We start from the raw sequence: 24809 nt of genomic DNA, 5'->3' as shown, positions 1-24809 counted from the left end.
ATAATTTTATGAATTAACTCCCTTTTTGTTGAGAGTTATTTCCCCTTATAGATGCTTGTACTTCATTTTAGAGTAAATTATCTATACATATGCTGACTTTATCATGTAATTCTTTTGTATTCTATAAGATTCTAGAATAATGTCATTACTTTATTCATGTTTGTCTATGATTTAATTATTAGTGGAAAAGATTTTACACAATTATTCTAGGTAATGCTCAGATATGAGTTACACTCGTTACACTCTTCATAGAAATCATTAAAATGTGTATTGAAATTATTCTAGAATGAATTTCTGAATTATAAAAGAATTCTGTGTCAGTTATTCCATAAATCATCTTTGCATTGCATCTATTTGAATATGAATGTTACAATTTTAGCAAGTATTATATACGACTCTGACTCCATGCTTAAGTATTTGTGTAATATTTCTAACAAAAATTTTCTTATTAAGAATCTCACTAATATCTGTATGCCAATTCTAACAAACAATTATATCTATGAATATTGCTAATAATTGTTTGACAATTCTGATAAAATTTTGTATCTTAAAATCTTAATAATATGTGTGTTACTATTCTAACAAAAATTATTTCAGTGTTTAATTCCAATGAAGACCCACACTGGTTTGGTAGCCCACATAGTAACTCCTCCTAAACTTTTTATTCGCCCGGTCTCGCTGCACACATCACAGTGCATGGTAAACAAACTGTTGTTGTTCTGTTGTTGTTTTTCTTTTTAGATGTGTTTACTTATGTCTGTCTTTTTCACTATATCTATATATATCTGTTTATATATTCATCTGTTGAAGTGAGTGTTATTTTCTTTATAGAAGTAGGTTACTTTGGCCATGTTTTGCCAAAGATTTGTTTGCACTTCTTACACTGTTGCCCAATAATACTTTAATTTTCAACCTGCCCATAGCAGGATAGGGGAAAAAGTGGGAAATTCTTTAAATGATGCACCCTTTGTAGAAGAAGACCTTACAAATGAAATAAGCTTTTGTATTCTACATATTTTGTTGGATTTTTTTCCAAAATCCAAGGCTTATTTGAATGTCCTGCCCACTGAGAGGAAGTACTATGTAGAGTTTACAGAGTTACCTGTTCAGTTATTAATGAGGAAGGGTTTATTATTCACTTTGTGATCAACCTATTTTGATATTTTACATGGGTGATATTTCAGAAATTTTAAGAAACGAAATTCCCCTAGGTTCAATGGCTTTTTTATACGACCGCAAATTTTGAAAAAAATTTTGTCGTATATTGCTATCACGTTGGCGTCGTCGTCGTCGTCGTCGTCCGAATACTTTTAGTTTTCGCACTCTAACTTTAGTAAAAGTGAATAGAAATCTATGAAATTTTAACACAAGGTTTATGACCATAAAAGGAAGGCTGGTATTGATTTTGGGAGTTTTGGTCCCAACATTTTAGGAATGAGGGGCCAAAAAGGGCCCAAATAAGCATTTTCTTGGTTTTCGCACTATAAATTTAGTTTAAGTCAATAGAAATCTATGAAATTTTGACACAAGGTTTATGACCACAAAAGAAAGGTTGGGATTGATTTTGGGAGTTTTGGTTTCAACAGTTTAGGAATTAGGGGCCAAAAAAGGGCCAAAATAAGCATTATTCTTGGTTTTCGCACAATAACTTTAGTTAAAGTAAATAGAAATCAATGAAATTTAAACACAATGTTTATGACCACAAAAGGAAGGTTGGTATTGATTTTGGGAGTTTCGGTCCCAACAGTTTAGGAATTAGGGGCCAAAAAGGGACCCAAATAAGCATTTTTCTTGGTTTTCGCACCATAGTGTTAGTATAAGTAAATAGAAATCTATGAAATTTAAACACAAGGTTTATGACTATTAAAGGAAGGTTGGTATTGATTTTGGGAGTTTTGGTCCCAACAGTTAAGGAAAAAGGGGCCCAAAGGGTCCAAAATTAAATTTTGTTTGATTTCATCAAAATTGAATAATTGGGGTTCTTTAATATGCCGAATCTAACTGTGTATGTAGATTCTTAATTTTTGGTCCCGTTTTCAAATTGGTCTACATTAAGGTCCAAAGGGTCCAAAATTAAACTTAGTTTGATTTTAACAAAAATTGAAACCTTTGGGTTCTTTGATATGCTGAATCTAAAAATGTACTTAGATTTTTGATTATTGGCCCAGTTTTCAAGTTGGCCCAAATCCAGGTCCAAAATTAAACATTGTTTGATTTCATCAAAAATTGAATAATTGGGGTTCTTTGATATGCCAAATCTAACTGTGTATGTAGATTCTTAATTTTTGGTCCAGTTTTAAAATTGGTCTAAATTAAAGTGCAAAGGGTCCAAAATTAACTAAGTTTGATTTTAACAAAAATTAAATTCTTGGGCCTCTTTGATATGCTGAATCTAAACATGTACTTAGATTTTTTATTATGGGCCCAGTTTTCAAGTTGGTCCAAATCAGGATCTAAAATTATTATATTAAGTATTGTGCAATAGCAAGTCTTTTCAATTGCACAGTATTGTGCAATGGCAAGAAATATCTAATTTCACAATATTGTGAAATAGCAAATTTTTTTTTAATTAAGAGTTATCTTTCTTTGTCCAGTATAGTAAGCAAGAAATATCTGCAAGAATTTTTATAATTGGAGTTATCTTTCTTTGTCCAGAATCAACTTAAATCTTTGTTATATACAATATACAATGTATATTCACTTTTTACTACCAACTGATAAATTTAAATAATCTTTACCATTCAGTGATAACAAGCAGTTTTTTTACATATTAATATTTTATGATGTATTTAAATGAGTATTAATTGTTGCAAACTCCATTAGAATATTTTAATTGAAATTAGTTTTGGAATAAGGGAAAGGGGGATGTGATTAAAAAAGTGGGTTCAATTTTTCTCATTTGAAATTTCATAAATAAAAAGAAAATTTCTTCAAACATTTTTTTGAGAGGATTAATATTCAACAGCATAGTGAATTGCTCTAAGAGAAAACAAAAATTTTAAGTTCATTTGAATACATTCATTCTGTGTCAGAAACCTATGCTGTGTCAACTATTTAATCACAATCCAAATTTAGAGCGGAATCCAGCTTGAATGTTGTGTCCATACTTGCCCCAACTGTTCAGGGTTCAACCTCTGCGGTCGTATAAAGCTACGCCCTGCGGAGCATCTGGTTCAATTTTGTACTCATTTGCTTTCTAGAGGTCTAACTGTACATTTTGACATATATTTATGAAGGTACAGTTTGTTTTGTTCTGAATAGAGGAAGCATGTGTTTTTCAGTGATAGTGTATAGTTTAAATATATATATATATATATATTACATGTGTTAGAATGTTTAAATTTCTTTTTGAATAATACAATATTTAAATGAGTTCAAAACATCAAATAAATTTGTCTCCATATATCAGGGAAAAACAAAGGATTGTGGCACAAAATCAGTACATGCACAGCAAAAAAGACCCCAAAAGCAAAGGAACAGCACTTATATTACTGTTTTTCATATCAAAGATACAGTAACTCCTTCAACATGGAGTTAAAAAAAACTTAATTTTGTGTCATTTTGGTCTTTTGTGGATAGTTGTCTCATTTGCAATCATACCACATCTTCTTTTTTTTTATATACTACCGGTTTAAGATTGGTCCTAGCATCCATTTGAGTGGAATTTTTGCAAAAATGTATCTGTTTACATATTTTGAATGATGTATCTCAGGAGGGGGTAATGGGACATGCAGGGCTCTAAAAATGTGATCCACCTGCTGAAGGAATTTTGACCGCTCCTTAAGTACCAAATATGAAATTGAAAATTACTGTATATGGTTATGATAGTGTTGAATAATCGTAAACAACTAAGAGTCTAAGATAAATACTGTTGTTTTCAGAAAAAGTTCAATATAAGAGATTTCCTCAAACAGAATATATGGCGTAATGTAATTTTCATTTTTATTCATTTTATTTGCATGTTTTCTGAATTTTTATAAACAGTATACAGGTATAGAGAAATTTAAAACAAAAAAAATGTTGCTCTAATTTATGGTATCAGGGTTAACAAAATTAAATACTCAGAGTGCGACAGAAAGTTATTTGCAATAAATCCAGCATCATGTTTTAATGTTTCTGAGGGATTACTTTATGTTTACAGGTCTTAGAAAATACTCATTGTATTTTCTAGTACATGTATGATTAATCTTTTTAATGATTTTGAGTTGAAGGAAGTACAGAGTGTTATTGATTTTTTCACAGCAAATGATTTGTATAAATTTGAACAAATGTAAGCAAACTTTGAAGCAGAAATTTATTTCTTTGTGAGAATTAGAATTTCATTCTTACAAAGATAGTTGTATCATATTAACTTAAATTTATCTTTATTTGTATATTTACAAATCAAGATACACTTTTCTTGTACCATGTGTACAGAATGTATTCAGAAAAATTAACATTTATCAGGGGGAATAACTCATAGCAATTTCACCATGAAATGTAATTTTTGGCAAAGTCTCTAGCAAATAATATTTGTAATTTTTTATTTCTATACCTTCTGTACTACCTTTGGATGAAATTAAAGGAAGGCCTTATTTGAATGGGTGATTGGTCATATATTATACCAGAAATTTTACAGTTGCTATTAATTTTTTTGCATGAATTTCTTTTTCAAATTTTTTAATTGATCAAGTAATTGCTAAAAAAAACTTCAAGGGGAGCTTGTATATGAATGTGGTACTTAACATTATTTAATTTTGATTGTACTTATTTTATTATTAAAGGTCTGTTTATTGATAAATTTTAGAAGACACTAATATAACACAAAATACAGAAAATAAAACAAAACTACTTTTAACTTTGTCAGCTGCTGATTATTGGTCTGTCTAGGATTGATCCATTAATTTAAAATTTATTAATGTCCAGTGGCAAATATTATATTCATATTCAAACAATATTCACTTATTGTGATATGATTCTGAACACTGCCTTGTAAAACACATACAGTTTAATTTCTAATTTACAAGCTGATATATATGTCACATTAAATTAGATTTTTTTCAAACTAAAGTGGACTAGTCTTTGCATAGCATACAGCTTTTAAAGAGACTGATTGAATGAGAAGTAAAAGAGTGACATACCTTTTAGACTTACTTTGTGAACTAGCATATTCAAAATTGGGCTCAGCATGCTGGTCTTTTAGAAAGCAGGATTTATAACCATACCAAAACAAGTTCATATTGAACATGATTCAATATGCAATTAATTTGCTATTAGATGTAAAACAAAAATTCAAAATTTCATAGTTTAAAACATATCTAAATACATTCATGTTTGTTGTCAATACACTGAATGCATGCAGATATTAATACTTCTAGGCAATATGAAAGGGCACTGCAAAACTTACATATTCATCACATAGGTTTGTTATATTTATCTAAGGTAATAATGTCAGCTTTTTTAAAAGCAAATAGTTAACACTGCATACTATAACTGTAGATTAATTTAGTCTTCTGTATCATGTTGCATATTATTATTAAAAAAAATATAACTTATGGGACTAATTTTGAGGACAAAACTTTTTAATATTGGGGTGTAACGTTGTATTAATGCACCATTTTTTTATTTTTAATTTTTTGTTACCTATTAGCAGCAAGGAAACCAAAGACCACACATCAAGTTGGAATTCATTGATGGAGTTCTACATCAAAAGTTCATCTTCATGCAGACTAAGGATGAGGTCAATGTAGATTTAGATGTTTGTGTCATTTTTAATGACGGAACAAAAACACCAGGTTGTGATAAACCTGAATTCAAAACTTATGTAAGTATTTAACTTTAGATTATTTAATGGTTTGGTATATAGTCTAGATGGAGGGATATATATAGATTTTAGACACTAGTATTTTTTTTCAACAAATTATTCCTTTTATTTTATATCACCCTTTATCTTAAGGTCATAGTTCAATGGTTCATTGAGCAAGGTTCAAAGATCCAACTGCAGAATTATGAATTTGTTATATTAAACATAAAAAAATGAAAACATGTTGTGTAGATTTAGAAATTTTGTATTTAAAACATTAGAGATACCATTATTAGAAATTGAGCCAATGAGTAGTTTAAAGAAATATTTAATGCATTTAATTCACTTTTATTTCATAGCGGCCTCAACAATAGGAAAGGGGTCGGTAATTTTGATGTTTTATCTATAATTTCACCATACCTGTCAATGCAAGTTGCAGATGGCTGTCTACAGAAAATTACTTATATCTACTAATTATGTTTTCATCTATAAACCTTGAATCTAATCAATTTATAAAATTTTATAAAAGCTTATTATGAAATAACGTTTTTATGTTGACAAAAGATAGGCAAAATACTAATCATTCTGACATTATAAACCCAAGAGGAATCGATTGTATATGTATAAGAAATTACTGATAAATGGAATAGTTTTGCTGATATTTTTGCATTATATACATAGCACACAAGTAACATTTTACTTCAAAAATAAAACTGATCAATCTAAATTAATGAAGATTTAAAATAAGTTTGATTGAATAGATTTCTTGAAGGAAAATCAGAAAGATTAATGATAGAAATAGTGTATAGGTCAATTTAAAATGATTTGTAATAGAACATGAGTAGTCTAACTTGAACCATTACACAGAGGCCAGAAAATTTACATATTAAAAGTTATATACAAAAAGATTTTTTTTTTCCAATTGATTTTATTCTCCATTGTCTTTTTTTTTAAATTATGCAAGCCGGAACTGGTCTTGGCCTTAAATTTTAATCACATGAGCTTGCAATTTTAAATGTATTTCAGTAATTTAAAAAGTAAAAAAATCAGAAAGGTAAAAAAGTGTCAAGAAAATTCAAAACCAAAAAGTCTCAAAATTATTAAGGAAACTTTAACATTTGAACTGAAACGTTTGATATTTTTGATTGACAGGTATGAACTACTGTTGTAATGTGAGATTGTTTAGATTTATTTTTTATTATTATTACTTTTTTATTGTCTTTGTTTTCAACTAGATGCCATGTTTGGCTATGAATTATGGGATATGTCACATGCTTGTATGATGTTTTAAGCTATTCATTCTCAATAAGTTCTTTAAATATTTCTGGACTTCAGTTTCTTAAATTCTTCTAAAATCTTTTAAGACTTCAGTTTTGCAAAGTCTTCTAAAAAACTTCTAAGACTGGTTTTGTAAATTGATTTCATATGTATTTTTAGCAGAAGAATTTCAGAATGACAATTTTACTATGATTAATAATTCAAATAAATGTAACTTTTGTCTAAGCATTGTGCCTATATATATTAAAATTCCTTCTCTTCAAATTTCAAAATTTAAGAGAGTTACATCCCTTTTAATTCGTTTTTTCCACATGAAAGACTGATTCTTTTATTAAAATATTGAGAGGGAACAATGTATGTACTGCCATTTTCACAAGTAGGTTTTACAAGAATATGTAAGTCAGAAAAAAATCTGGACAAATTTTAATTACAGTGCAGTTGAATTGCAATTTTTAATGTTATTTCTGTCACTACCTCTGCTGGTGGACTGTTTGTCTTAGAGGGTACCATCCGCCCAGTAGCTGGTACTTGGGCATGAAAATGTGGATATTGTTTTATAAAAAAAATCTTTTTTTCAGAATTTTTGAAATTAAGGAATATATCTCCTTCATTCATATCTCTGAGTACTTGCTCTACTTAGGCTATAGTATACTTAACAAGCTATTATTTGAACTTGGAATTATTTTTAATTATGGAATTTGCATAATTTTTTGTGATAAAATTTTAATAGATTCCATGTTTATTTGGTATTTCGATGTTTTGAGCTGTTTATAACACTTTCCATACAATGTATTTTGTATAGATAGTGTTGTTCGTGGCACAGTTCATTCTATTGAAAATGTACTATCTTCTTTGTAATAGAAAGTGTTGTGCACAGTATAGAACATTAAAGTATAGAATAAACATGGAATTTATTAAAATAAATTCAAAGAAATTATGTAAATTCCATAATTGATAATTATTCCAAGTTCAAACAATAGCCTGTTACTTTTACTCTTCAATTTTTTATAAAGTTTGGGTTTCAAATAATTTGGCAACAAGCATCACTGAAGTGACATTTCTTACAGAAATGTGTAAATGAGGGCTAAAAATTGGTACCATTATTAAGTGTTATAAATGAAATGGTAGAGTACATATGTTGTTACCTTGAATATATGCCTACTGTGGATTCAATTTCCTCCATGGAACTATTTTTTGTTGATTGAGGAAAAATTGCTTATTTTTGTGGATATTTAAATTGGGTTTTGACAAATTCTGCATATTTTTTGTATTTCACAGTAAGGTTTCAAAGTCCAAGTTAACTGTGTTGTTCCACTAAAATTTTTATTACTATTTTAACTATTTTGTTAACTCCTTCCACCAATTTTTTTTGGATTAATTATTTTAAAATTTTGAAAACGAAATACCATTGTCACCTAGTTGAGTCAACCTGTTTTCAATGACTTTAACATTCTTAATCAACTAAAACTACTATCTTCAAAATTCTGTTCAAAACAATTGTTTCAATTTTACTTATACCAGGCCAACATGTTTATGAGCAAACTATGTAGCTATTTATGGATCATGTCAAACCAAAAATTAAAATCACTAACTTACTTTCTTACTTTCTTTAAACCACTGTCAGAAAGGAAATTTTATTAAATTTTTTTTTAACATTATCATGATTATATTTTGATATTTATAGCAATCATGGTGATTTAAGCTATGTTAGATTTAAGAATGATAAACAAAAACTTTTTAAAGACATTATCTGACTATTAAAACATCATTCTTAATTGTCTGAAAAGGGAGCCACTTTATTGTTAGTTTGTTAAATGAATATTACTCTTAGAGTAAATATATATATTAGGAAACCAACAATCGCCTGAAATAAAGACATAGTAATCTCACAATCATGGCTTAAGGGGGTAGACCTTGGTTCAGGGAGATAGCTCTTTAAATCAGTTGAGCGCGTTTAAAAGTCAAGTATCATCAATGTTTTTAAGCATTTACCTGAAACAGATTGAAGATAATCTATGTAACCTAGAAGCTTAGAATATACTTATGAAAATGGTTGACACAAACGTACTGATGATTTTAGGATTATTTCCCTTAACCTTGTTCTACCGCCTTAATTGATTGGTTCTAAAGTTAAGTGATAAGTAAATGGTGATATTTCCATTTTTTTTCTTCAACTTAATGTTTAATTTATTCCTTGAAATGTGATATATGTGTTTCAGATAGAACTGTTAGTGTCTTCTATCAAGTTAAATCTATTTTCAGATTAAGAATCATAATAACATTTGTAATAAAAATATTTGTACCATGTGATTTCAGAGAAGGTCATGACCTTTTACAACTCAGAGACTTAAGATTTTAAAGCTATCATATAATATATCTGTAAACTAAAAAAAATGTTTGAATATTGAATTATTGACCAAAAAAGTTTACAAATTTTATTTTATTTATATTTTTGCAAAATCTAATCAACTCGGGATTAATAAATGAATCTATAGTAATGCTAATACATGAAGTAGATATATACCTTTATAGTTCTCATCTGATGAAAGATTAGCATTTGTGGAAGCACTGTTAGTCACTCATCATTTATATATCAAGTCATGTGATTTTTGAAAGGTCATGTCCTTTGAACAAATGTTGAACTCATGTGCCATGTTACTAATTTTGTTCTTCCTTGCTTTTGTAAACAGATAATGATCAGTAAATATTTTTCTATTACATGTTTTATGTTTCTTTATCTCTATCTGGAAAATAAAAGAGATGGCCATTTTGGAAGGAGTTGCTATTCTTGATTTTTGGTTTGTCTCTAGAATGCAAGGCTTATAAATACTATTCAGACATGTTTAAAAATGTATATAGTTCTCAAGTCATGAAGTTTCTCTCTGTCATATTTTCCATAGTTCAGTGACGGATATAAAACTCTTTCCTATTATGATTAATAGGTCAATTATATTTGGTATGTTGAATGATTGTAAGAGATACATGTTGTTGCAGCTGTCATATAACCTGGTCCATTTGCTTGTCTGTCTGTATATCAGTCAGTTCTGAGATTATAAAAACACCCGCTTATGGCAGTCATAGATTGAACTTTCTTTAGTGTAAATATCATCTCAGTGGTTTAAAAACTTGCTCACCTGGAGTGCAGGAAGTATAAGGTTTTGCTCACCTGTAGCATGTATAGTGCAGGGAGACAATTTTAGATATAATCAGAGTTTAAGACAAATCAAGGACTTCAAAAGGGGTATCTGATGTCTTTTTGCATAACATTTCACTTTACTGAAGTGAAAATCTTCTAGTTACGATTTATATTCAATTTTTAACAGTTCAACATAGACACTTGCTGCAGAATATAATTTCTACATATATATTCATGATATTATCAGGCAATGTGAATTATATTTGTGTTGCTTTGAAATGTTTTTATTTTATGCTGACATTGGAATAAAGGTGAGTTTATAAACGTAATGTATGAGAGAATCACATCATTTTACTGCTTATATGATTAAATCTGCAGATAAAATTTCATAAGATACCATTTCTTGTTCATGTTGTTCTTGAAACACTGAATGATAAAAAATAAATTGAGAAATTTTAAGCAGTGATGAGTTTTCCATAATTTTTAATGTGTAGAAAATTTATTTATGCTTTAAAAAATTAATTAAAATTAAATTCATATAAGTAAAACGTAGAAGTCTTAATTATTAGAATTATTCAAGAAACATGATTTATCATCAACTTTGAAGTCATACTTTAAAAAGAATAAATTTCAAAGAGGTAGAGCTGAAGGATACGAGACACAACTCTGTAAAATCACTGGTATGTTTGTGTCACCCAATCTAATAAATACATTGAAAGCTTCTTTATATAGTAACACTGAACATTTTAATAAAAGGTCACAAAGAATTGAGGAATCTGACTACTATTACTTTTATGAATTATCTCCCTTTACACACCCAGAACTAGATTCTTAAAGCACTTTGTACTGTTAAGGATAGAGAATTTATATGTTTCATATTTTTTTACCGACTATACTGATGACCTATATTTGCATAAGTCCTCCCTCATTTAGATTCTTATTGTAAATTATATCACACCTTCTTACTTTATATTAAAAAACAGAAAACCTTGGGGAACATTGCACTAAATCATAAAACATCTGCTTTTCAACTTTTTACTTGTTTGGCTATATAAATAGTTTGATATGAGCGTCATGTTGGTATCTTTCTATTTTTAGTTGGAAGAATTTGATAAGCACAAGGAAGGACTTGAGAATTTAGAATCAGCTCTGCTGCAGCATTTAAACAGTAAATGTGCTTCTAAAAAAGCAAAAGAAAAAGATGAAAAGAAATCTACAAACTCTCCTGAAGGTCCTGAAGTTATAAAAGAAACTAAACGTCGACAGAGTAGATCTAAAAACCCACAAGAACCAAATATTCATGATGGGAAAGAAGTAAAAATGGAACCAGTAGAGCAGTTACCAGATTCAGAACTACCAGGTAGCAGTTCAGTTTATTTCTTCAATCTTCAGAAGAAGATAAATTAATCAATTTTTATAAGAAAGCCCAAGATGAACCTTTTCAAAAAAAAAAGAGATGATAATTATATGAACTCATTACAGTGAAATCTACTGTAAACCAACTTATTTTCACGAGCGATTTATTTTAGCGACTTTCGCGAATAGAAAAATAACGCGAATATGTTATACATGGATCTTTCCTTATTGAACTTCAGAAAATCGCGAAATTAAATAGCTGCGAAGTTGTCTAAAAAGGGTAAAACGCAAAATTAAGTATCCGCGAAAATAAGTTGGTTTACAGTAGATTTCACTGTATTTAAAAAAATGTGAAAGAAATGACTATTGTATAGAAAGCTGTAAAAAGTTTCACAAAATACCCAACTCCAAGGGAAATTCAAAAAGGGAAAGTAACTCCAAGGGAAATTCAAAAAGGGGAAGTCCATACAAACTGAGAAAATGAAAGACTGTCAATCAACAGACAATTAAATCAGAATGGACAGCTCTATTACATTGTGACATCCAGTTCATCTGTCTGTTTCAGATACAAGCTATCAGATTGGACAAAGATATCATATGGCCACACCCACTACTATGGATTGTAACAACCTTCCAAACATAAAGTTTAGTGAGTTTACCAGTACTTTCCTGTCAGTCACAGCTAAACAAGTGGAGTAAGTATTATATTCTGAAGCAAGAATTCCTGAGAAATCTTTATTGTTACAGTGGGGATTTATTCTTAATATTTCCTAAATTGGATGATTAACTCTGGCTACTGTATCCTTGTATCCTAATAAATTCACTTGAATTAAATTTGTTTCTTGAAGAAATCCTTAAACAAGTACTGATTTTGTAGATTGAGACACCCTCGTGAGAAGTGTTAAAACAAAACAAACATGACAAAAATTTGAAATTTATAAAAGAATAGTCAAAACTGTACTTAAAGCTCATCCTTGTGAACAGAGAGCAGTTACTTTTTAACTGAGGCAACCTTTGAATAAGGTTGACTTTATAGTGAATAGTGTACAGTAAAGATCTAGAAAGTTTATTTACTCTTTTTTAATTTAAGTTTAAGGAAGCATATAGATTTTGAGACAGTTATAAGACGATACTATGAAGAGCCTGTCTGTATGACAGAATTCTCTAGCAGTTTAGAATTGGATAACTTACCTGGAATGATAAACAGAGACAACCTTCAATACCAGCCTGAGTCAGGACTTAGAGAGGTAATACTGTAAATAAATCCTAGTTAGCCTTAGTTGTGAGGCCTCTGAGAGGGTTATCCAAGTTATAAAAAAATCATAAATATTTTGTCAGTATTATTACATAGTCGTTGATTTTTAGCTCACCTGGCCCAAAGGGCCAAGTGAGCTTTTCTCATCACTTTGCGTCCGGCGTCCGGCGTTAACTTTTACAAAAATCTTCTCCTCTGAAACTACTAGGCCAAATTAAACCAAACTTGGCCACAATCATCATTGGGGTATCTAGTTTAAAAATTGTGTCCGGTGACCCAGTCACTCAACCAAGATGGCGGCCATGGCTAAAAATAGAACATAGGGGTAAAATTCAGTTTTTGGCTTATAACTCAAAAACCAAAGCATTTAGAGCAATTCTGACATGGGGGTGAAATTTTTATTCAGGTCAAGATCTTTCTGCCCTGAAAATTTCAGATGAATCGAACAACCTGTTTTTGGGTTGCTACCCCTAAATTGGTAATTTTAAGGAAATTTTGCTGCTTTTGGTTATTATCTTGAATATTATTATAGATAGAGATAAACTGTAAACAGCAATAATGTTCAGCAAAATAAGATTTACAAATTAGTCAACATGACTGAAATGGTCAAATGACCCCTTTAGGAGTTATTGCCCTTTATAGTCAATATTTAACCATTTTTCATAAATCTTAGTAATCTTTTACAAAAATCTTCTCCTCTGAAACTACTGGGCCAAATTAAACCAAACTTGGCCACATTCATCATTGGGGTATCTAGTTTAAAAATTGTGTGGCGTGATCCGGTCAACCAACCAAGATGGCCACCATGGCTAAAAATAGAACATGGGGTAAAATGCAGTTTTTGGCTTATAACTCAAAAACAAAAGCATTAAGAGCAAAACTGGCATGGGGTTAAATTGTTTATCAGGTCAAGATCTATCTTCCCTGAAAATTTCAGACGAATCGATAGTCAATTTTTAACAATTTTCATAAAATTTGTAAATTTTACTAACACTTTCAACTGAAACTACTGGGCCAATCATGATAGATGGGGATATATGTACGCAGCAAGAATGTTCAGTAAAGTTAGATCTACAAACACATCACCATCACCAAAACACAATTTTGTCACGAATCCATCTGTGTCCTTTGTTAAATATTCACATATACCAAGGTGAGTGACACAGGCTCTTTAGAGCCTCTAGTTTTTTTTAAACAAGATAATCAAATAATCAAATAAACGGGCGTATGACATTTGCTCCGATTTTGAAAATGTTCATTCTTTCATTTGCGCCGATTTTATTTGTTTTCCTAATTGGATTTACAGGTAAGTTACAGGTAAGTTAATACTTTTACATGGGCTTAGCACAGAGTATAAAGCCAAATTAAGCAACATTGGAAAACAGCTATCCCATTTTTTCTGGTGACCATTGTTTCCTTCCCCCAAATGAAATCGATGACTGCTTCACGTTTGACAATACGTCTGACGCGCCTTCTGATGACAAATGTCTTACATTCTTAGCCTACAGACTAAGTATATATGCACAATGTTACGCTATCCACCTCATTTCTGAGCAGCTGCATCCCAACTTCTATGTTTTTATAGATTTTATCAAGAAAATCCAGGCCGTTACGTATGTTAAAATGCAAACTCTAGGAATGCCCTCATCAGTACGTAAGCCAGACAAATAAAAGATGGACCTCGTTATCGACAATTATTGGAGTATATAAGATGTGTTGCCTATACATACTCGATTAGAACAGATTTATAATTTGAATGTATTCCGTTTTAATGGATTTGAATCCTTCATTTTAGCATTAACAGAGTGCTTTTATCTTAGGTTTTAACTTCTTGATTTTAAAGTATGTAAATATATAGCTTTTATATTGATTTATCTTGGTTGAAACCCCATGGTGAGCAGAGGACAACAGTTATATACATGTTATGATTGAAAATTCATAACATTTGTACAAATGGCTAACGGAAGAGGTTGATCAATGGTAAATGAAAGAGGGACAAAAGACTTCAGAGGGACAGTCAAACTCATAAATCGACAATAAACTGACAACGCAATGGCTAAATATGAAAAGGACAAACAAACAAACAATAGAGCACATGACACAACATAGAAAACTTAAGAATAAACAACTAGAGCATGACTGGGATAGAGAGTTGTCTCATTGGCACTCATACCGCTTCTTCTTATATCTTTTCACCTGTAATTTACCTGTAAAAAAATCGGCGCAAATGAAAAAAAAAATCAGCGCAAATGAAAGAAAAAATCGGCGCAAATGAAATGCAGATCGACGCAAATGCAAAACGCGGAAATAAACATGAAATATTTGATCTGGTAATCCAATAATCACTATAAAAACAACCCAGTAATCACATAGTCAAAAACCCAATGAAGAGTCTCAGTGTTTGCCAAGTACATGTAGGAATTTTTGTCATTACTGCACCATATTATATTCACTACTGGCAGGCGGCAGTATTCAATGTTACCAGAAATAAAATTTTGTTTGTTTCTAGATATGAAATAAATAAAATTTCTAAAATACTAAATACTATATTGACACCTTGTATGATTTACTGTAAATTTAGAAATTATTTCAATTTTTATTTTTGCGAAAAATGCGAAAGGGTAATATTTGCAATAATTTTAAACTCACATTTAAATATTTAAAATTTTTATATGAATTCAATAGTTTTTTTTTGTCAATATCGCAAAAATTAAAATCGCATTTTAGTCTAAAATCACAAAATTGCAATAATTTCTGAATTTACATTAGTATATTTCCATGGTTTTAATTGTGTTAACCTTCAAAAGATTGAGGATTGTGAATTAAAAAATTGTTTAACCCTACCAAATAGTAATTTTCTTTTTGTGCATCAGATACATGGAAAAATTCTCTTTTAGGTGTTACAAAAACTTGGAGGGGAGCCAGCACAACGTGTGGAAGTGATTGGAACTAGGATTGCAAATGCTTTAAAAAAGGTACCACTCTTATAGTTATAATCTTAAAAGATTATATTGATAATATTTATAATTTACTTGATGCTGTATGATGTATTTGGCTTTCATATGAAAAATGTGTTTAATTTTCAAAATTCCCAAAGACAATGAAAATGTATTTAGAAAGTATCTTCTTATTTAACTGGATTTTTTGTGTCATCTCCTTTTATTGGTAATTAGTTTTTAAGGAAAATGAAAGGCACTTGGAAAATGTGATTATTTTATTTTACAGAATATGACATCTTGGATTTTAACAAATGTTGCAGCCCTGTATTGGAGAGTAGAAGGGGATGCCAAGAAAGCTATAGATTGTTTACGTCTGTCGTTAACAACAGCTCCTAGAAATAAAAGGGCAAATATATTCAAAGTCATATATATTCAGATATTTTGAAGAAAATTTTATTGATAGATGTGTCTTTTTAACCAGTCAAAAACCAATAACAATAATGACATATCTGTTGATAATATTTATATGATAAGTACCAGTACTATGATTAATAAATGTCATTGTTTAAATGATGCAGTAAATCACCTACATGGATTGATCAAGAAATAGTGTTTTCATGCCATGCGCTATGCTCATTTTATCATGGGTAGGCATTATATTTGTTAAAATCAACAAGGTACTTAATGTTTACAAATATAAATATAGTCGAAATTTGAAATGTCGCCATTTTGATTTGATGAACAAAAAACGTTGTAGAAAATCAGAAGTTTATCAATAAAAAAAGAATAGAAACATTTAAACTTACTTTAAGAATGTTTTTATTTAATTTCCTAGTGAGCAACACCAACAAAAATGTCCATTTTGATATCTGGCATTGTTCAAAATTCATCAGATTTCAATTGTGACGTCAATCACATAAGCCAATGTTCTATTGCAATTAGAATATGGCTTTGTACCCAAAACTGAAGAAGAACGTCATATTAGAATAAGCTGTAAACACCCAGATAACTAGATAATAATTTAAATAAGTAACTTTTATTTTTGTAAGAGTAATTTCCATTGATGAATTCTGTACATTCACATGAAACAAATATAATACTCTGGGTTGTTTTGATGCTTAAAATGTCTCATTTCTAGTTAAAAAAAACACTTTATGTTTATGTTAGTAAAATATATGTTTATATTTTCAGGACACAGCATTAATCAGTATTGCTAATATTTTTCACCGAGCTGGTTACATCAACGATGCTATTTTTACCACTAACTTAGCTCTAGATACTGCCAATAAAGTAGCTGTGAGTCACTTCACCATGGCTAATTTGTATGCTGTAAAGGTAATTATCACCAAAATCTTGACATGCAGTTTTTATTTATTTAGCCTGTTCCTTTCCGATCTACTCTAATAAGACTAAGAGTACCTATAAGGGGAGACAACAACTCAAATTCAAAATGTTAATGGAAGTTGATATTTTTTGGTCAAATTTCTTTGGAAAAAAACCCAGATAAGTAAAAATCTTTGTTTATTAATAGGCCTTTATTGAGTAAGCTTCCCACTTGTGTTTATGTATTTTATGGAGAAGAGGTAGTAAAACCTGCCAACAATGTCATTTGTTGTTTTAAGAACACATGCAGAAAACGACAGGGTATAATCACTATTAATATGAATATTATATGTAATAGGTATTGTATACTTTTAAATGCATTAAAAATGCTAATGTGACTTCAAAGGACAGCAATGTTAACAGAATATTGTAAAAAAAATTATACATATTCTTTGTCATTTATCTTGATTTTTGATTGAACTTTTGAAATAATGACTGAAACAACAAAAAACAAAATGCCCCATTGCTGTGTTGGATGTATTTTATCCTAGCACTTGTATACATAGTCAATACATTTTGTATCTTTTTGCATTAATTATATCTGAAATATAAAAATTATGTCAAAACTGAGTAGTTTAAATTTTTTATTTGTGCCATCTTTCAAGCTTGTTATCTTAACAAATGTTTTTTTTTATAAACTGAAAGAAATGCAGTTCAAAACTTTTGATAAACTGTTAGTCAAGAAATTAATGAAACTGTAAAAAAAATTGTGAAAGTATATCACTACTTAAATTTATGGAGTGAGTTTGTATTATAAAAATTTGATTATGTCGATATCTTTTGCATTAAAAAGCAGATTTGAGTAATCTTTGAATTTTCAGTATATGTCGTATATCAATCATTTTGCTATACATTTTAGTTTATAAGTTCATGAAATTTTGTTATTCCTCATTTATGGGGAAATTACTAATAATACAGCCTATTATTAGTTAGGTAACCTCAATGTAAATTATTTATATGTTAATGGGTTTTTTTTCTTTTTTAGGCTCAATGGGATAAAGCCACCATGTTTTATGAATCAACATTAGGATTACAGTCGACATTTGAACCTGCAAAGCAGAGGCTTAAAGCCATCAAATGTAAAATTGTCATGCAGAAACCTGTTGCCATGCCAACAGACTAATTTGTTTTGCTATATACTCATCTTAAAGCTTATTGTGATATTTTTAAACATGACAATTCAGAAATATTGACATGGCCAATGTAGTGGCCATATTAGGTTGAAAACCTGTTATCTTTGACGTCTTTCATGAGTTTACATTTTTCCCCTATTGTGAACCATCCTTTTACTCTTGATTGACATATGAAATGATAAAAAAGGGGGGGTCATGATACAAAAGTTCATAAAAATCCAGCAGTCCTTCATTGCATTTTTCATTAATTCTACTCACCTTAAAGGAAAAAACAATTTTTGAAATGATATATTTTATTTATAATTTTATTATCTTAGAAAAAGATTGCACTTGACTACCAATCACTACCATCAAACATGTCTGCTACCATTCTCAAAAATAAAATAATAAAAATCCTTTTAGGGATCAAGCACTGCTTTTTAAATCAATTTCATATACTGCAAAGTTTATTAGTAGCAGCTTCCTGGAGCCTTTACTTTTTGATTGTTTACTAAAAATTGCAAAATGGATGCAAACATTTTCTTGTCCCAAGACAATTTAAACCGTCTGTACAGTTTTTGTCACAAATGTTTTGATTGGTTACTTTTTTATTTTATGGCCTGTTTAGTTCCTGAGATAAAGATTCATATACTTTTTGTAATTGCAAAGAAAGAAAGTTCCAGGTAATGACATTGAAAACAAACACATCTAAAAGAAAAGTTTTTAATTTAAGTTTTGTAATTTGTATTTGTTTAGTTTAAAGAATAGAGTTTATTTCTCAAATTTCATACAAAGATATTATAGAACACACCTCCCAAATCTATGTAACTAGCACCAATTGAAATCTGTAATTTTCCTCACTTTATATTCATATATATTGCACTAAATGTCTTATCAATAATGAACAGAAAGTAAATTATTGTCTATAAGTTCATAGATTTGTGGAAAAACTCAAATTTCATACAAAGATATTATAGAACACACCTCCCTAATCTGTGTAACTAGCACCAATTGAAATCTGTAATTTGCCTTGCACTTTATATTCATACATATTGCACTAAATGTCTTATCAATAACGAAAATAGTTAATTGAATTGTTGTCTGTAAGGTCATAGTTTGTTGAAACAAAATAGTTGTATGCAATGAGTGTGTGAAGGTGTCAACTCTCCAGGTATCAGTGGAAACATCCATTTTTTTCATTAGAAATCTTCAAAATACCTGTCTTTCTACTAGCAGTCTCTGAACAATCAGAACAAAAACGTTCTAAGAAGACATAACTTTTCAAAAGCAGGACAACATATTCTCAGATACCAGTGTGTTAAATAGCAGGACAAAATGTTCTCAGTAGACCTATCTTTTCACAAGCAAGACTATTAAAACATAAGTTTAGGAAAAAGCTACAATTTCTCCTTTTTACAATCCTATTCCACTGTAAGCAATTATAAAGATCTATAGAAAGAACATGGGGTATTTGACTGTAATGGACACATGATTGTCTTGGTATTAATGTCAAATTTCCTTAACTCCCTTACAAGATCATTTTGCTTAGTTATTTATTAACTATTTAGTTCCGTTGGTTGTTGCTGGTAAGACAATGAGTTGGTTAACTGTTGATATATAATCTAGAGAAAAGGATATGTACAGAAATATCTTAAGAAAGATTCTGTAGATTATTTCTTACTTAAAACTTTTTTTTCAAGATGAAGATTAAAGTTGACACAAATGACTGAATGTGTGTATGCTAGATGCATTGGGAAGAGTGAAAAAGAAGTATGTGAGTTTGTTTGTTTTTGGATCAGGGTTTATTGAAGAACACAGATATTAAATATTTAACATTTACAATGTTCCAAGAATTAGTGCTTTGTTTAGAATGTGTTCAGAAAGAAACATTTATTTTTTTGTTTGATAGCAAGCGAAGAATTCAGGAGAATCATGTTATTAACAGATTTTTTTAGGATAATTGAAATCAATGTTATGAGATTATTCATAATCAGAGAATTCCATACCATCCCTTATTTATTTTTTAATTTTGTATGATTGTCTGTTTTATAAAAGAATATGAATTTGCTTTTCTTTTCTTTGTTTTGTTGTTATCTTATATATTGTAATTACAATGAAATCTGTAACTGCTAAAATATCAAAAGATCAAAGTAATAAAATTGAGAATGGAAATGAGGAATGTATCAAAGAGACAACAACCCGACCTTAGAAAAAAACAACAACAGAAGGTCACCAACAGGTTTTCAATGTAACGAGAAATTCCCGCACCCGGAGGCGTTCTTCAGCTGGCCCCTAAACAAATATATACTCATTCAGTGATAATTAACGCCATACTTATTTCCAAATTGTACAAAGACCAGAGGCTCCTGACTTGGGAAAGGCGCAAAAATGCGGCAGGGTTAAACATGTTTATGAGATCTCAACCCTCCCCTATACCTCTAGCCAATGTAGCAAAGTAAAAATGTTTAGAAATGTTATAGGATGAATAATTTAAGACCCTATACAAACAATCCTTGTTTCATTTTTGTGTGTTGAAAATCTTGCTGTATTGACTGCACATATTACCAATGAAACTGTTTTTCTATGATCATGTGATTCTGGAAAAAAATGTTCTGCAAAAATATAGCATTCATGCTGATTGGCCAATTTGAAAATCTCCTGTTAAACCACACGGATGACGTTTTGAAAGTTTTCAGAATTGATGATTTAAAAGGAATATATAAAGGCAACAGTAGTATACCGCTGTCCAAAACTCATAAATCCATGGACAAAAAACAAGATCGGAGTAACAAACTAAAACTGAGGGAAACGCATTAAATGTAAGAGGAGACCAACGACACAACACTAAAATGTAAATTATTTAAATTGTATGTTGATCAGATTGCACAAAGGTCTTATTTAAAATTTCCCAGAAGCTTCATGTCCACATTTTGCAAAACTGACAAATGAACTAGAAAAAATGCATGCTCCTTTCTCTATAAAGGACCTGGTATTCAAGATAATGATTAACAGGGGCAGATGATCAGGACAATCTTTTTCTATCGTATCCAGCTTTCCATTATTTTGTTTTGGCAGTTAGTTGGATGTCTTGCCCCATCATATCTCCTTGAATGTTATTTCATATCATCCAGTCATATTTAACGCAAAGGTAATAAATATAAGTGATACTGGTGTTTAATTTGTCAACAATAAACAATCAAGGTTTAATTCATATTTTCTCAGATTTTCTGGACAGGAGAAAATCAGATCCATAAAAGTTCGTTTGATAGGACACAAGTGCTTGGTTAGTTGCAAGGTCAGAATTGAGTTTCTCTGTTGTTTTTAATGTTTTTGTTTCGACTTCTTGTTTTCTTGTTGTTAAACTACGTCGACCAATGTTAAAGCAGGATTAGCAGTAAATATAACTGCTAATTTCGTCTATCATTCTGTCTTGTCATCTTAAAAATATTGGGTAGATAACTTTCTTTGAAATGGAATGATTTTATATTTGTTCTACATATTAATAAAATCAAGGTGTAGAATGTAAGGCTATTTTTAAATCTGCCTTGCAGCTTCTTCGTATTTGTCAATAATTACGACACTCATTGTACAAGGTGAATTTCAGAGTTGTTTGTTTTAAACTAAATTCATCAGTCGTGCTTCAGAACACAGCGAAGCCGGGTCAGACCTGGCATTTTCATGTTCTTTCATGTCTTTGTCAAATTGCTTTATAAATTGTTTAATGTACGATATAAGATATGATATCACGGCCAAAAATATATTTGATGAATTATTTTGCCTTGAGCTGGGCTGTATGGTTAGATTAATTTTTCATAGTTAATCAGTTTTGAATATAAAAGCTACAAAGACAGTTTCACAAGTGTAAAATACCGTTGTATACACATTTTGATGTTGTAAAATTTTTTTTTTTATAAAGTCTGTGCAAGTTCTCATTATATTTTAAACCTCGTGACTTTATTGGACAAATAGGACAAGAACGACTCCTCTGGATTAGCTTATCAATCAAACTGTCATGAATACATACTATAGTCGAATATCTATATAGTAAAAAGTACACAAAAATATGCTTCACTGGATCAAGTTAAAGCATTTTTGACTAGACTGACTTTAATCACAAGAAATGATACTGATTTAATGATTTAAGAGGCGAATAAGGTCACATGAATACTGAAATGATTCTAAATACTCCAAAACTGATTTATACACACACAAGTATATGCATAAAACACACAAAAAGAAGAATTTGTACTAATAACTTGTAAAAACATGTTAAATCCGAAAGAAAAAGAACGCAATTTAGCGTTTTAAACTGATTTAAGTACAATTCAATCAATAAAAAAGATTCTCAAATAAATGGACGCCACAGGCTTTTTACATTGTAATCATAGAAAAGTAAAGAAGGAGTATTGAACATGAGAACCAACAAAGCGTTTGTTGATGCATACTATGCTCATTTCGAACGATACAATAGTTCCTTAATTTATAATTGCCGGTACATAATTTTTTATTTTTTTTTTATCTAAAAAACCTTATACATTTATATAGGTTTTCAGGCAGCGTTCAAATTAATCTATTTTTTGTGTTTTACGGAGCGTGTGAGATCTGAGATTTTCTACAGCGGGCATTAATTTCCAACTCAGTATGTCTGGTAAATAAAATATAGAACCGTTTTAGTTATACCATCACAATTTGTTGAAGCCATGAAAAATAAATGACATAATAGCAAAGGATGCATTTGACAGCAGTCATTGCCCTCACATTGTCAAAATGAGAAATTCTTCAATCTTTTCAAAGCTAGCTATAAAAACAAGGTTATACACCATTTTCTATATAGAAGATGCCTGTATCAAGTCAGAAAGATGCCAGTTGTCATCCATTCGTTTCAAGTGTTTGAGCTTTTGATTTTGCCATTTATTTAGGGACTTTCCGATTTTAAATTTCCTTGGGGTTCAGATTTTTTGTGGTTTTACTTTTTTCAAGTCTCATCGGTAAATGAGAGGGACATTAGAATCTGTAGAGTTTTGTACAAAAATATTATTTGTGACTTTATTGACTGCAACTTCTTAATCATGTTGATTTTGGTGCATTTAACCAAAATTTTACTTATACTAGTACTCTGTGAGGGGTTTCAAATGTGATTTATCAGAATATAACTTTAATCAAGCATCGATTACGATATCCTAATCAATCCTTGTTTCAAAATGGCACCAATATGAAAAAAAAATATTATTTGTAACTTTATTTGTGTGTTTCGATTATTGTGAAGCTTATATTCGACATTAATATTGAGGAAAAAGGATAAACTTAATTTTTCCATTCATTTTGTACAGAATTTAGGAGTTTCTGTTTCCAAAATGGTATATGCATGTCATGGCTAAAACAAAATTTCATACGACTTTGTCTTCTAAATCGCGTTAGTCATCTTCGATCTCATTTTCCTCTCCCTCATTCCGTACCAAATTTGGAAACATAAATTTACCAAGCTTTGACGCCCGAACTAACGAGTTGTTATTTCTTGAATGAAGAAAATTCGGCCGCTTTTGAATTATTTGACGCTTGTCATTTCCTCTTTCTTCACTTTCTTTTTCAAAAAGATTTATTTTTTTATTTCTGAAAAACATGCCATTACCTCCATTCCTTTTCGGAATATTCAAGTGAGGCAAAACGATATTTATGATACCTCTATTTGCATTATGATTGCCTATAGCCTTATGTCCTTCATTTGGTCCTTGGCTGATGATTGGATTTAACCGATTGTTCGAATTGTTATCTTCTATTTCTTTATACTTTTTATTTGATTCTTGGCTGATGATCGGGTATAGCTCATTGTTTGAATTGTCGTTAATGATGTCTGAATCCATGTCTACCCTTTTATTATTTCGTCTGATATTTCCGTTATTCTTAATTCGAATCAGACTGCTTTGTTTAATCAGGTCAACGGAATCGTCTCTTTTCGTATTACCTCTTGCAGAATTGAAATCAAATCTGTTATTTCCTTCTACAGTATTTACTTTATTAGACCATCTTATTTTGTTTGGCTTCGTCCAAAAATCTGAATCTGAGTCCCAATCAGAGCTATCATCTTCATCGTCATTTTCAGACCTTTGTTTTAGATTGGTTTGTTTTCCCCATTTATTTGAATCATTGCCATCGTCACTACTTTCTGAATTCCAGTTAAATCTATCTTTTTCGTTATTTTGACGATTTCGCTTCATAACGTTTTGTGTGTTTAATTTATCTGTTCGGTCGTTACGTCTGTCACTAACATCTGAATCCATGTCAAATCTGTCATCATCTCTAAACTTCCTTTTCCTATTTGACTGTTGTTTGATAATAGTATGCTTTATCGAAAAAGGTGGTTCATCGCTTTCAGTCTCACCAAACTCTGAATTCCGGCTTAACCTTTTACCGCTCCATCTCTTCCTAGACCCTATTTTAAGAACATTTAATTCTTCATCAGAATCGTACCTGTCACTGTCTATGCTATCAGAATCGAAACTTTTATCTTTTCTTTTATTTACCTTTATTGCATGTCTCGAGCCGTCTGTTGCTTGTTTCCAATCACTGA

At 30.1% G+C, this 24809-nt stretch overlaps 2 protein-coding genes across 4 annotated transcripts in view; one reads left to right on the top strand and one right to left on the bottom strand.

Moving 5' to 3' along the window:
• Positions 1–20308, top strand: part of LOC134683404 (tetratricopeptide repeat protein 17-like) — a 46850-nt gene extending 26542 nt beyond the window's left edge. For 2 of the 3 annotated variants that reach the window (XM_063542686.1, XM_063542685.1), the window contains 9 exons: positions 598–699; positions 5630–5803; positions 11295–11556; positions 12118–12247; positions 12643–12799; positions 15705–15782; positions 16033–16152; positions 16938–17081; positions 18115–20308. In XM_063542686.1, the coding sequence (XP_063398756.1) occupies positions 598–699; positions 5630–5803; positions 11295–11556; positions 12118–12247; positions 12643–12799; positions 15705–15782; positions 16033–16152; positions 16938–17081; positions 18115–18252 (1305 nt within the window). In that variant the 3' untranslated portion in view covers positions 18253–20308. The remainder of the gene's footprint in view (positions 1–597; positions 700–5629; positions 5804–11294; positions 11557–12117; positions 12248–12642; positions 12800–15704; positions 15783–16032; positions 16153–16937; positions 17082–18114) is intronic. The other variant, XM_063542687.1, reaches the window with a different exon arrangement.
• A 3347-nt stretch (positions 20309–23655) lies between these two features.
• Positions 23656–24519, bottom strand: LOC134684926 (putative uncharacterized protein DDB_G0286901). The gene has a single exon (XM_063544243.1). It carries the CDS (start codon positions 24517–24519, stop codon positions 23656–23658), a length of 864 nt encoding a protein of 287 aa, XP_063400313.1.
• Positions 24520–24809: the final 290 nt, after the last annotated feature.

Source organism: Mytilus trossulus, chromosome 9 (genome assembly GCF_036588685.1).
Source record: "Mytilus trossulus isolate FHL-02 chromosome 9, PNRI_Mtr1.1.1.hap1, whole genome shotgun sequence".
NCBI classification, from domain to species: Eukaryota; Metazoa; Mollusca; class Bivalvia; order Mytilida; family Mytilidae; genus Mytilus; species Mytilus trossulus.
This window is presented reverse-complemented; position numbering and strand designations above follow the sequence as displayed.